At 49.9% G+C, this 14,140-nt stretch overlaps 1 protein-coding gene and 1 pseudogene across 2 annotated transcripts; one reads left to right on the top strand and one right to left on the bottom strand.

The window, feature by feature from the left end:
• Positions 1–310: 310 nt before the first annotated feature.
• LOC308264274 (large ribosomal subunit protein eL31-like) lies at positions 311–684 on the top strand (annotated as a pseudogene). Its single transcript has one exon. The product of its transcript is annotated as a large ribosomal subunit protein eL31-like (transcript).
• A 1,795-nt stretch (positions 685–2,479) lies between these two features.
• On the bottom strand, positions 2,480–2,671 carry SMIM43 (small integral membrane protein 43; the record flags this gene model as incomplete). Its single annotated transcript, XM_080696966.1, has 1 exon — positions 2,480–2,671. The coding sequence occupies one exon, from the start codon at positions 2,669–2,671 to the stop codon at positions 2,480–2,482; it is 192 nt and encodes a 63-aa protein (XP_080553092.1).
• Positions 2,672–14,140: the final 11,469 nt, after the last annotated feature.

A 14,140-nucleotide genomic window follows, 5' to 3' on the forward strand; every position in this document is an offset into this window, starting at 1 on the left:
TGCCCAAGCCCGGCCAGGCAGGGGGTCAGCAACCACACGTTCTGAGAGCCAACATGAGGAGTGGTTAAGTCCCATGGCTTAGGGCCAATTTACAAGCAAAAGTTGGATACTAGGAATATTTACTTTTTGTCTGGATAAATGAGAACTTAATAATTAAATTTGTTGGCCAAGAGGTTGTCTTGTGTGCCCCTGGACACAAGACAGAAAGACAAGCACCTCTTCCTCAGGGACCCAAACCAGTAAGCAGCAAGAAGAGATTAGCTTCGCATTAAGAGGGCAGGAACAGCTTTTCCAACTTGGGCCCGGCAAAATGGCTCCCGCAAAAAAGGGTGGCGAGAAGAAGGGCCGTTCAGCCATCAACGAGGTGGTGACGCGGGAGTACACCATCAATATTCACAAGCGCATCCACGGAGTGGGTTTCAAGAAGCGTGCCCCTCGGGCACTCAAGGAGATCCGGAAGTTTGCCATGAAGGAGATGGGGGCTCCAGATGTGCGCATTGATACCAGGCTCAACAAAGCCGTCTGGGCCAAAGGAATCAGGAACGTTCCATATCGGATCCGTGTGCGATTGTCCAGAAAGCGGAATGAGGATGAAGACTCGCCCAACAAACTTTACACCTTGGTCACCTACGTTCCCGTTACCACCTTCAAAATCTGCAGACAGTCAATGTGGATGAGAACTAACCACTGAAAGCCAAATAAAAGTTATAAAGCTGAAAAAAAAAAAAAGAGGGCAGGAACACCCGCCGGGCTCTGCACAGCCTCCTGTCTGGGAGAAGGAGGGCAGGACCTCTGGGCACCAGCGGAATCCATGAGGATTAAGGATTGCAAAGTCAAGAAGCCAGGCAGGTGGTTAAAACCATTTGCATTTTGATTATCCGTACTGCCTGGAACGACTGCTTTCTACCTTAGAAACAACCATAGTTGCTAATTAACAACTCCCCCGTTCATCCTCAACATTCATATCCAACCATACAACCTCGGAGCTGAACGCCGCTGCAGAGACGGCAACCAGTTAGAGGCAGATTGTTCAAAGCACAATACCGGCCCGCCGCAGGTGATTGTGGGAATTCAAAGTGCAAATCCAATCCTTTCAGCAGTTCTGATAAGGAGCTGAGAATTCACTCCTGTTCTAACAGCTCCAGCAAGTCACTGGCTTGATGAAGAACAGGTCTATTTTGGCAAAATGAAAAGAAAGTGTGGATGGTCTGATTGTCTCAGGCCAAAATAATTACCCATGATTACTCACCCAAGTGAGGCTATTTTTCCTTTAAGTTGTCCAAATAATTGTCTTCCACTTCAATTCTGTATTATTGACACAGGCAAGAGGCAAGATTTAGCATTTTTCTTGGTTTTAGCCTCTTTACATGATCTCTGAGTCTATAACTAATAAATATTTTCAATACTACCATCATGACATAGCTTACTCTGCCTATCATCATCATTATGATTACTACTACTACTACTACAGACTAGGGATTGAACCCAGGGGATATTTGACCTGAGCTACACCCCCAGATCTATTTTAATTCTTTATTTGGAAACAGGGTCTCACTAAGTTGCGGAGGACCTCACTAGGTTGCGGAGGCTGATTGCGAACCTGTGATCCTCCAGTCTCAGCCTCCCAAGGGCTGGGATTACAAGCGTGCGCCACCACGCCTGGCTTGTGATTAAATTCCAAGCACTCCCTGCACCTCTCATCCCTGAGCCTCTGCTGGGGCATTGACTCCCTGGTGGCCAGTCCTGAGCCTGGCCCTAGCCCGGCAGAAGCTGCGGTTCTGAGTGGGAGAGAGTCCTCGTGTCCCCATCCTGATCCTTCACACTGCTGGCCCCTGGGTTTTCAGAGCTTTAGCTTGACCCACAGGTGGTCCCGCTCACCCCTCAGCCCGCACCCCCGCGGCTCCACCTCCTTGCAGGGCTCAGGCTTCTGAGGGATGAAGCTATTTCCTCAATCAATACAGCGGTACCTGCCGCCTTCCCGCTCAGCCTGAAAGCGCAGACCCAGCCAGGCTAGCCCTCCCTGTGTGCCTACACCGCCCACAGGACCCTCCCCACCGCCTCCGAGCCACCACCCAAGGGTGGCAGACCTGCCAAGCCCAAGGGCACCTTACCATCCAACAACTAACGTGCACCCTCCAGTGTTCCTGTGCAGCCACCCGGCCAGGGAGGAAGGTTGGAAGGGGACCCTCTCCCCCAGTGGGCCACGAATCGCCCTCCTGGCCCGGACCCCTCCACTCCCTCCCTAGGCACCAAAGATACCAAGGACACCGGGCACCTCTGGAAACCTTGGGTGCCGCCCCCTGCTGCAGCGGGTCCCAGGCTCACCTCGTCCTTGAAGACTTGGCTACCGGGTTGAGAGCCCGTTTTGTCTGGACGTGGCTGATCTGAATTAGCTCAGACCTATAAATCCCCACCCGGTGGGTACAAAGCGACTGCCTGCTCTGCCGTCTCCCCTTGGGCAGGGCCCCCACCCACCTGCTCACACCGCCTGCTCGTGCGCGAAGCCCCAGGGCTCGCGGTGCAGAGAGAGGCGCCCGGGCTGCAGCGCGCCGGCCGTGCTGGCCACGGAGTTCTTGAGCTGCTTGATGACCACGAAGAGCAGGAGGAAGAGCAGGAAGAGCAGGAAGAAGAAAAGCGCCAGGTACAGCAGCAGGTTGAACTCCCACTCCATGCCCGCGCCGGCCGGGCTGGCCGTGCGGGTGACTCGATGACTCGGGCGGGCGGGACGCGCGCCCCAGCTGGCTCCGGGTGTCGGCCGCAGCTCTGCAATCGACGCCGAGATCTCCGCTGCCAACATCCAGCAAGGCCTCTGTCCCCTCCCTCCCCGATTAACTGCCCTTCCCTTTGCACCCTCCTCCTCGCCCGTTTCTGCTTTCCCAAAAGGGAGACCGATGGGAACGACTGGAAGACGACTGTGAGCTCCGTCCCCACTGAAGGCGCAGAGCCAGCGCCCGGCTCCGGGGGCAGCGGCGCTCCACCTCCAGCCGGGAGGGAGGAGGGGTCCCGGGAAAGCGTTCCCAGCAGACGCTTCCAAAAGTTGTAGCCTACAAGCCAGCGTGCGCTTGTCATCCCAGCATTTGGGAGGCGGAGACAGGAGGTTCGCGGTTCATGGACAGCCTCAGGTACTTAGTGAGGCCCTCCCCAACCCAGTGAGACCCTGTTTCAAAATAAAGAACAAAAAATAGGGCTGGGGGTGTAGCTCGGAGGTCGAATGCCCCTGGGTTCTATCCCCAGTACTGAAAAAAATGTATATATAAACATAAACATATATATCCAGCGCTATTGCTATTCTATTACTGAGGGTCTCCAATGCTACAGGCTAAGGTGTTAAAATTGTCCAGGCCTTTCCTTCAGTAGCCTTACTGTGTGCTGGATGCCTGCCCCCCCCCATTATCTTGGTCCCCTCATTATACTGAAGCTGGCTCACAGTGACTCGCAGAGTGTTTGGCTACATCTTTCAAGCCATTTGTTAAAATACAGCTATTCTTAGTTCAGTTATGTGAATTCGCAAACACAGAATGCTCTCAGAAGTGCAGTAAGTGCTCGGCACCCCTAAGTCCCCGCATCAGCGTGTACTTCCCTGCCCCCCGTGCGTGGTGTGGGCGCTGCGCCCCACCTGCAGCTCCCCCGTCTGCGCCACACGGACTGTGGCTGGAACTGGCTCGGCGAGAGCTTCCCCCCAGGGAAGAGCGCACACACCTGAGTGGGGACAGGGAGCCACGCCAGCGCCATGCAGCCTGCTGAGCGCCCTCTGAAGTGGGGAGAGAGTCAGAGTGGCGACTCTCCTGACTTCCCGGAACCCACACACCTCCACACCCAGCGCCACATGTTTCTCCGTGTGGAATTCTCCACTTTACGTAATCTTGGCAGCCCCTGCTTTCCGCTGCCTTCCTCCTGGTATAGAAACCACGGGGATCAGATATAGCTTCTGCCCACCCTTGGAGCAGCATGGGGGCAGGCCTGCGGGAACCAGGCCAGAAATGCACCTGAGAGCCTGGCCTGAGGCGCAGAGGGGCCAGGAGGAGACTGCGGAGGCCTGGGAGGCCCCAGGCCGGTGCAAAGGCCATCAAATCAACGGCCATATTTTTTCTTTGCACATCAAGCTAAAAAGGCATCTCAAGAGACACCTCCTAGCCAGGCATGGTGGCGCACCCTTGTAATCCCTGTACTTGGGAGGCTGAGACAGGAGAATCGCAGGTTTGCAGCCAGCCTCAGCTACTTAGTGAGACCCTTTTTTCAAAATAAAGAATACAAAAATAGGGCTGAGGGTGGAATTCGGAGGTAGAATGTCTCTGGGTTGTATCCCTGGTGTTGGAGAGAGAGGAGGGAGGGAGGGAAAGAGACCTTCTGCTTAAGGACACCTGACCACCTCCTGCTGAGACCTTGCAGGTCAGAATGTCAGCTGACGGTGTTGGTCCTCAGGAGGCTGCGGACAGAGGCTGAGGGGGAGGCTGTGTGTCTCCGGGCCCATACTAGCTTCAGCATTCCTTCCAGAGTGACTTAGACCTCCTGTTTATCCCAGCAGCTTAAAAGGATTCACAATTAACCAATAAATCCTCATCTCCGCTCGCTCACCAGAGGATTCGTGTTTAATATGGTTGCCATGAAATAAATAACACGGCGTGACATGACACTGCATTGCAGTAGACACGCCCGGGGCTTTTAACCTCCGGTGATATTTATCTACCTCGTTAAGCCGGCCTAAATTTTGCTTTCCATTATATAAATGACTCCAAAGAACTAGGATCTTTCTCTTCCTAGATATGGACGTTAATGGAAATCAATGGAAGGAAAAGCCAAACGCTCTAAGAGGTTTCTAGAAAGGATGCTCACCGGAGACCAGAGCCCGGCTCGTTAGCCAGCGGCAGCCAGCCCCTGCAGGACGCGGGCCCACTGCCACCCCCAAGGTGCCCTAGCTGCCTGCGTGGCTCCCGTGGGCCACAGCGCGCCTCGCCCACCCCTGCTCACGCTACCTGCACTTTTCATCCCCTCCGGCCCTTCCGTGGATTTTAAAAATAAGCGGCCACTGCCCCAGGGCACAGAGGTGCTGGCCTGTGGCGCTCTAAAGCCTGGGCAGGACAGGTCCCCACCACTCGGCCTGACCCTCCGCCCTTGCCCTGACAGGGAGGGGTCTTTTATCAGAAGGAGCATCGCAGGTCTTGTAAAAACATGACCAACAGGAGCAAGAGAAGTCTGTCCTGTAAATGTGCCTCTCTGAACACTGCGAGGGGCCCCAGCCAGGGGTGTGGCAATGCGGTCACGTGCCCAGTGAGCCCACCTGAACTTCCTGTGGGGCATGGCGGGGGCAGAGACAAAGAGGGCACCATGCACCTTCGCCCGGCTGCCTTGATTTGGTCTGAAATGCACCCGCAAGATATACAAGAAGCGTTTTCATCCTGCTCTGGACTTGAAATGTATTTCTGACCACAATTAGTGAGACTGGGCTCTTATGTAATTCCAGGCTTTTCTTGGTTCTGTGGGCCACAAAAAGGAAAAAAAAAAAAAAAAAAACCAAAAACCGAGTTGCAGGTAGATGGCTGCTGCCTGAATGTGACATCCTTGAAGGCGAAGTTCTGGGGATGAGGTCCAGACTCTGTGGAAGCCTCCAGGCCCTAGGACATTGTCCCAGCTGGTCAGGGCCTGCATCGGCTCCAGTGAGGCCTGTGACCATCAGGGCTCAGAGGCACCGCCCACACTGCCTGTGATGGCTGACGCCCGCGTCCCTGCCTCACACACGAGCACAGCGCCACGCTCATTTCTAGGGGAGAGAAACTGGGCTTCCTTGGGACCACAGGTGTTACGTTCTTTGTACCCCACAACCCTGTGCAGGAGAACGGGAAAACCTAGGCCGCGGAGGGTCGAAGCGCCTCCTCCTGGAGGGGCCTGTGGAGCTAGCTGACCGCAGTTGTGATCACACCCCGGCCACGGGAGGGAGTCCTCAGGCCTTTGCGTCTCCTCTCCCTCCCCAAGGCCGACTTCGGTGGTTATGCAAGGCTTACAAAACCAGGGATGCTCTCCAGGCAAACGTACGTGGCAAGATACTGAGATCTCATGCAGCCATTTAGGAATTCCACCAAGAAGGGAGGGGAGAAGAATCCAAGGAAGAAATTTATCTGAGGACTAAGTGGGGGAGCTCGCCCCACGTGGGTAGCCTCTGAGATCTAGAATTCACCACTGAGAATAGTCCTGCGAAAACACTTTAGATTCTATCCCCGGTTTAGAACATCTTAAACGCCACAGAAGCAGCACCAAGTCCGTCCGTGATCTAAAAATACGGAGGCACGTATTCCTGAATGGCAGATTACAGTCATGGCCGAGACCATTTCTTCACGCTTAGACTCGTCCCAGTAAGTCAGCGGCTCATCGCTGTCACGGCCCCAAAGAAACTTGGCTCCCATCACCAGGTACTCGCCTTTCCTGTCTTCCCAGCTCGCCACCACTGCGACTCTGCTTTCTGCCCTGCCGCTGTCTTTTCTGGAAGCTCCCCATCACTGGGCTCATGTGATGTGTGGTGCTCGTGACTGGCTTCTTGGGCGCTGTGGAATGAGGCTGAGGTTCACCCGGTGTGGCAGGTAACATGTATCGCTCCTCCAGTCCTTTACCCAGTAGAGAATGCCCCGTCGTATGGCGCGCTCCGCCATTTCTCCCCACTCGATGGCCATTCACTGGCATCTGCGCTTGCTGGCTCTTAGGCTAACGCTCCTGTGCACAAGGTTTGAAGGGAAGATGTTTTAATGTCCCATTGGTAGATGTGTGACGTAGAATTTCTGGGGCATGTGTTTTGTTTGACTGTTTTTGCTTTTGCTTTTGTTTCTGGTACTGGGAACTCAAGTACATTTTACCTCTGAGACACCAGATCCCCTCTTTAAAAAAAAAGAAGACAGGTTCTCACCAAGTTGCGGAGGGTCTCAGTAAGTTGCTGAGTCTGGCCTGAAACCTGCAATCCTCCTGTTTTAGCCTCCCAAGTACTGGGATTTCAAGTGTGTGCCACCACACTTGCCTGCTGGGTCATATGTTTTTTATTTATTTATTTACTTGTATACTGAGGCTTGAACCTAAGGGCATTCTACCTCTGAGCTATAGCTCAGCCCTGTTTTATTTTTTATTTTGAAATAAGGTCTCGCTAAGTTGCAGAGGGCCTCACTAAGGTGCCGAGGCTGGCTGCAAACCTGCGATCCTCCTGTCTCAGCCTCCCAAGTCTCAGGATTACAGGCATGTGCTTAGCCTACTGGAACAAATGTTTAAAGCTGTGTTTACTTCCAAATCTATGCTTATCTTTTTTAGAAACTGCCAAACTGTTTCCCAAAATGGTTGTTCCATTTCGTGTTCCCACCAGCAATGTACAAGGGTTCCTTGTTTCCACACCGTCATCTGCCTGGCTTATTATAGCCAACCTCCATGTGTGTCAAGCGGTCAACTGGCTTCATCCAGATTCGTCACATAATCATGGAACTCTCCACTTCCCCTAAAAATTCAGAATCAAAACCACAAATTTTGGGGTACATGCAGAGTTGTCTAACAACGAAAAGTTTTCAGATGCCTGACTGTACATGTTCTGTATCAGGACTAAGAGATGAAAATTCTTAGCTTATCTCCATATCATCCACAGTTTACACTTTATGCATTAGATAGAAAAATCAATGAATAAAAAGTGAATCTTCCTATTTTGTTTTCCTCTCTCCCGAACTCCTACATTGAAGCCATAATCTTCCATATCAGGGTTCTTGGAAGTGGGGGCCTTTATGAGATAATAAGGGTTAGATGAGGTTGTGAGTGTGGGCCACCATGGAGGGACTCTTGTCTTTACGAGGAGAAACGGGAACACTTTTTCTCAGAAGACAGGGATCTGAAATCCAGGACGAGGCTCCATGGAGAATCCTGTCCTCTGGCAAAACTGCAGGAGGCTTGGACTTTCAGCCTCCAGAACTGCGGAAGATCAGTGTCTGTTGTCTGTGCTTCCCACTGTAGGACATTTTGTTACAGCAGCTGAAGCTGACTAATATATATCCTCATCTTTAAGGCTTTTCAGTTTCCTAATTAGGAAGCAACTGAATGCAGATTAAAAAGATAGCAATTACGAGATGAAAATCTGCAGTAACTGTAATAGTTAATACATGTACCAAGGTGACAGAGATGGACAGAATGAGGTGGGATTAAAGAGACGACTGAGATCACCATTTATCTGAGTGTTTTCTAGTTAGCTTCTGTGGACCAGCAGTCTCAGGACAGCCTCCCGGCCCGAGCTGTGTGTCCCTCTGGTGTCCCTCTCTGGGCCTCTTATGAGATGTCAAAACAAGCCCATGCAGCCCGACCCAACCTCTGCAGCTTCTCGACCTCACCATGCCCACGGCTTGCTTATTACAGACTGACACCCCAGGAAAGCCACTAACATCGTGTTGTGTCTCCAAGGACATCTCCATTGCCTCTCCCACCCCTCCTTGGAGACGGCTCCCGACATTCCCTTCGCCTCTCTGTTCCACCTCCACCCACAGTCTTTCTTTCTTGGCTGCTCAGAAAGTCTTGGCACTCCCGATACAGTGCCAACGGCCGCTCCTCACCGAATGGGTTTTCATTCCACTCCGCTGCCAACAGCCCTGCCTGGCTCCAGCTGTCCCTCCACATCATCCTGCGTGGTGTGGTACCCACCGAGAGGGGCAGGGGAGAGCGGGGCCTCAGGGAGCATCCTCTGGGATGCCCTGCAGGCCCTTAAGTACCCAACATGTGGAGCTGAGCATGGGCACACGGGATGCGCTGCTGAGCCCCGGGCTCGCACAGCATGTGGGTTAATCAGATGATCGCAGTTTGCTTTGTGCCCAGGGACAGAATGAGATCTTGCTAACTGTTGCCACAACAAATCTCACGGTAGACATCGCAGCCGCAGAGTGAAGCCGCCCGCTCACGTCTCCAGGGCCCCGCTGACGCTGCCCCGCGTGAGCCACCAAGCCAACCTTGTACTTGTCCCCAGCTCTTATCTCAGGCACAGTTAGCATCTCCAGAACGTAAGGGGGGAGTATCTCACCACTCTAGTAAGAGTGGTAGTTTAGGTTTTATATATAATTCTGTTTAGGACTTATTGCTATAAATGGTTTTTACAGTGTTGATCAACCGGCACAGGTTTCCTTCAGGATGAAACTTGCGAGTTCCCAGTTAAAAATCACTCCACCAACAAATATACACCGGTCACTTTCTCTTTGCAAAGTGGTCCATAGGTTGACTTCTCAAAGTCTGATAATCAAATTAGTGACTACTCCCCTGAAGAAAAGCTGGCTGGACTGAGAAGCTTGTGAAGCACATTTTGAATGGCGAGATGCAAGATGGTATTTTTTCTTTTGGATCTGGTGAAGTTTCCCAATTCTGAACAAATCTCTTTATGCATCTCACATCAGGAGCCTGGCTCCACTGTCCGCCGCGCCCTGTCTCGCCTCGATTTACCTTCCCACCCTTCACGGTACGTAGAGAATGGAACACCATCTGCCCTTCCCGAGGAGGCTCTGGATAAAGGATGGTAGCTTCGCTGGCATTTTCCATAATTTATATAATTCTAACTAAAGGCTTTGGAATGTAATTGTGAGCAGTTTTCTCATAACAAAGATGTGTGGCTATTTAAATTTTTTTCTGATTTAAAGCGTTACTTCAAGCTGGGCGTGGTCGTGCATGCTTGTGATCCCAGTACTTCCGAGGCTGTGGCAGGAGGACCGCAAGCTCACTGCCAGGCTCGGCAACTTAGAGGCCCTCCGCAACTCAGTGAGACCCGGTTTCTTTTCTTTATCCTGCCTGCCTGCCTGCCTGCCTGCCTGCCTTCCTTTTGTGGTACTAGAGACTAGAGGTTGAATCCAGGGCATTCTACTTCCAGCTATACCCCCAGCCCTGTTTTATTAATTATTTTAAAAATATATAATTGTTTAGAGACACTGGAGGCCTAAATAAAGTTTGTCATAGCCATGTTAATGGTACTTATACACAAATTATCACCAGTAATCAGTCTTGCAGGGCATAGTGGTGCGTGCCTGTAATCCTAGTACTTGGGAGGCTGAGACAGGAGGATCACAGGTTTGAGGCTAGCCTCACCACTTAGCAGAACTGTGTCTCAAAATAAAAAGTGTTAGGGAGCCAGGCATGATGGAACATCCTTGTCATCCCAGCATTTGGGAGGATGAAACAGGAGGATCGCAGTTCGTGGACAGCCTCAGCTACCTAATGAGGCCTTTTGCAACTCAGTGAGACCCTGTTTCAAAATAAAGAATAAAAAACAGGGCTGGGGCATAACTTGAAGGTGGAATGTCCATGGGTTCCATTCCCAGTACCGCAAAAAATAAAATTAAATTAAATTAAAGTTGGGCGTGGTGGCGCACGCTTGTAATCCCCGTGCTTGGGAGGCTGAGACAGGCAGATCGCACAGGTTCGAAGCCAGCCTCAGCTACTTAGTGAGGCTCTCAGCAACTTAGTGAGACCCTGTTTCCAAATAAAAAATATAAAATGGGTCTGGGAGTATAGCCCGGAGGTAGAAAGCCCCTGGGTTCCACCTCCAGTACCACCCAAAAAAAAAAAAAATTAAATTAAAAAGCCAATGCAAACCAAGGGACCCAGTGTAGAATTTTTCTTAAAGTCAGTGGGAATTCACGAAGTAGCGTGGTTAGACCTATGACCTCAAAGGGTCATCCAGACTGTGAAACTGAGTTCCTGGAGATCAAGGCTGGAGTCTGGTAGTCTGGTCCAGTAACTTAGGCAGGAGGTGGCAATGACCTGCGTCGCGGCACGATGAAACGCACAGGCTGAGCGCTCAACAGGTGGCTTGGTGACTGGCCCTGTGACTGGGAGAAAGGAGGGTTCAGTAAGGGCGGAATCGAGAAAAACAGCTCGATCTATTGGAGATGGGGTGTCATTCGCCACAGGGAGGACGGGTTTGGGGAGAAAGACAATGCGTTCAGTGTGGACATGGAGTTTGAAATGTCCATACGAAACCTGGAGACACCTAGAGTCCAGGAGAGAGGCCGGGGCTGGCAAGACAGATTTGCACCTGACCAGCACGTTGCCGGCAACTGGCACCAGGGGAGGAGACAAATTAGGCAGAGATGGAGGGAGGAATGTTCTAGAACAGAATCCCAAGGCACAGTGGTACTTAAGAGATGAGGAGAAGATTCCCAGGGAAATGCCAAGAAGCCAGGAGTCAAGAAGACAAACTATTCAGAAGAAAATCAAGTAAGAGACTTATTTGCATTAAATAATAAGGAGACATAAGTCCATCTAAATTTCACAAACGGAGAAACGGGTACACACCCGCACTCGGAGACTTTAAGTCTCTAACACTAGGCCAGCGTTCCTCCAAATTCTTCATGGTTGGTTCTGCTTTTCTTCTGCCGCCCCCACTCTTTAGAGTTGCCCTGTGATTCATCTGCAGCCCCCGTCCTGCGTCCACAAGTAAAAGAGCAAAGAGAACAGGGCGTGGGGTGCAACGCGAAATCCACTCCATGGCACCAACTCGCTCAAGCTGCTGGACTGAAACTCCCAGGGGAAGCACGCTGTCATCATTTTAGAACTAAGCTGTGGAGAAGATCTGCCAGCGGGAACAGCTGAAGTTATAAAGTGTAATTCTCATCTCCCAACAACTCAACTCTTGGAAAATTGAAGATGGGAGATTATGGACTATCCATTTTAACATTTTTAGAACTTCTCTTTCTTTCTTTCTTTCTTTCTTTCTTTCTTTCTTTCTTTCTTTCTTTCTTTCTTTCCTTCTTTCTTTCTTTCTTTCTTTTTCTTTGTGGTACTGGGGATAGAATCCAGGGCACTCTACCTCTGAATTACACCTCAGCCCTATTTTTTATTCTTTATTTTGAAACAGGGTGTCACTGAGTTGCAGAGGGCCTTAATAAGTAGCTGAGCCTGTCCACGAACCGTGATCCTCCTGTCTCAGCTCCCAAATGCTGGGATTACAAGCGTGCGCCACCACGCCCTGCTTTAGAACTTCTATTATAAGTTTTTGCTTTAGACCACACCATCAGACATAAACAATGACACAACCATAAAAGGGAAGTATGCACGGCTTAATTCCTCACTCTGTTTAAAGGATCACAGATTATTAAGGAAAACATAGCTGGAAAGACTGACTTATTTCCCAAGTTCAGTCAGAACTCTGAGAAATTTAAACGAATAAGAGCGCTAACTGGTCAAGGGGCGAGATAGAAAAGCATTCTACACTTTCATTTTTTAACTCCTTCAAAACATATGGTTTAGTTAAAAAGAGTTTATTTACGGGGCAGAAGAATGTCACATTATATGACTCACGTCCTACCTAAATTTTCCTGTTGGAAGCTTTCCTCTAACAGATGAGTAATCTAATTTTGTGTTGGATCAGCCGCACAATTTGATAGAGATATGGTTTGAAATAGGCACTCGTTGCTAGCTGTGCAAGTCAAATGTTCTTCAAGGACAATGCAGTCATCAGGTTCCTTTCATTAAAAATTGAAATTATACAGAAAATTTCTGTCCTTCATCATTCATGGGTATGAGCCACATTTTCAACCTGAAGAGAACAGCAGTCCCCAGACCCAAAAGTGCAAGGACAGCAAATGGAGACCCTTCCCCTGGTGGCAGGCAAAACTTAAATCGGGTTCTCGAACAGATGGCGCGTGAGCATTTTAACATATGAGGTGGCTGTCAGGAGCCAGCATGGGTTCAATATAAACATAGTTTTGCCCAATAACCTAATGTCCTAGCAAAATAGGGCTATTTTGTAAAAATAAATTTGCAAAGCTAATGCAATACACACAGGGAAACCCCAAAACATGAGAAATAATTGACTTATTTAGCCATAATAAAGTATGCAGACATTGTTTACTGGCATACAAAGTGGACCTTTCCACAGATATTTATCATGCCAGGCCCTCATGCCTCGAACTGCACTGAGCACTCACGTGCCAGCTCTGCACTCCCACCTGTGAAGCAGAGATGGTTACCAAGGCAACTCCACCGATGCTCGGGGACACAGACTGTGTTCAAGAGCTGTCTGGGTCCCTTATGTGGCTATGTAAGCTGGAGAAAAAAATCAACCTTTGCCTCATTTTGCTCATCCATAAAATGGGGTGATAACAATAGCAACTACCTAGCAACAGGTTTGCAAAGATTAAATACCTGAAGGTACAGAAACACTTTAGAAAAGTGGCTGGCTTCGAGTGCGCCTCAAGATGAGTTTGTAATAGAAGGTGCTACAAACGAGTGGACAGCAAGAAGAAACATTTCGGGGAAGCACATCCTGAGTTGGAGAAGCCCCACCACTCCTCTGGGGCCGCGTGAGACATCGCCGTGGGGCCTTGTTCTTAGCTAGTTTAGAAAAAAATGGCCAGAACTATACTGCTGCATGCTTAAGCAAATTTTATTACTGCAAAGGTAGAAAGAAGGGACAGGACTATAAAGCACTGTGTCAGAGAAAGGGACACAGTGGAGTGCCTTGAAATAAGACACTGAAGTTTCTGAACATAGAACAGTTTTCAGTTTTCATAAGGATTCACGATCTCCCATCCTGCTTGACCAGTAGTCTTTCTATCTGCTCCTGATCTGACAGGTGTGGGCCCGCCCATTATCTCCTGTGCAAGCCTTTGTTACGACCAAGATGTATCACTTGGTTAACAAAGTCAGGGGGCACATGTCCTCTTTGATGAAGGCCTGCACCATCCTCCACGTCGCTGGGGAGTTTTAGCCTTTTTTTTTTTTTAATCTCTATTTGCTAGAAGTTATTTATTATGTAAACTCATCTTTAGAGTACGGAGGCCCTGGGCTACAACTCTTTTGTGTACTTGGCAATCAATATAGGGTTCTCTTAACTTTAATCTAACATTCCATGTTTAGCTGGGCCTGCCCAGCACCCAGGATCTGACTACTTTTATATTTTCAAAATTAATACCAAAGCAATTTTCCAATACCAGCACATGTTCCCTTGCCCAACTCACTTCTGAACTCTCTAAAGATACAGTTAACAGTGTGTTCTAGGGAACCCAGAGTAGGTAGCACCTGTGAGCACATTTTGCACACAACAGATTGTGAGTCCTAGACATGGCTAGGCATACCTCTTTCTCCAAAAAGTTGAGATTAGGGGTTCTGAACCTCACTGTATACCAGAATCACCTGGAGGGGTGGTGGAAACAGA

This window comes from Muscardinus avellanarius, assembly GCF_963383645.1.
Source record: "Muscardinus avellanarius genome assembly, chromosome: 6".
NCBI lineage: Eukaryota > Metazoa > Chordata > Mammalia > Rodentia > Gliridae > Muscardinus > Muscardinus avellanarius.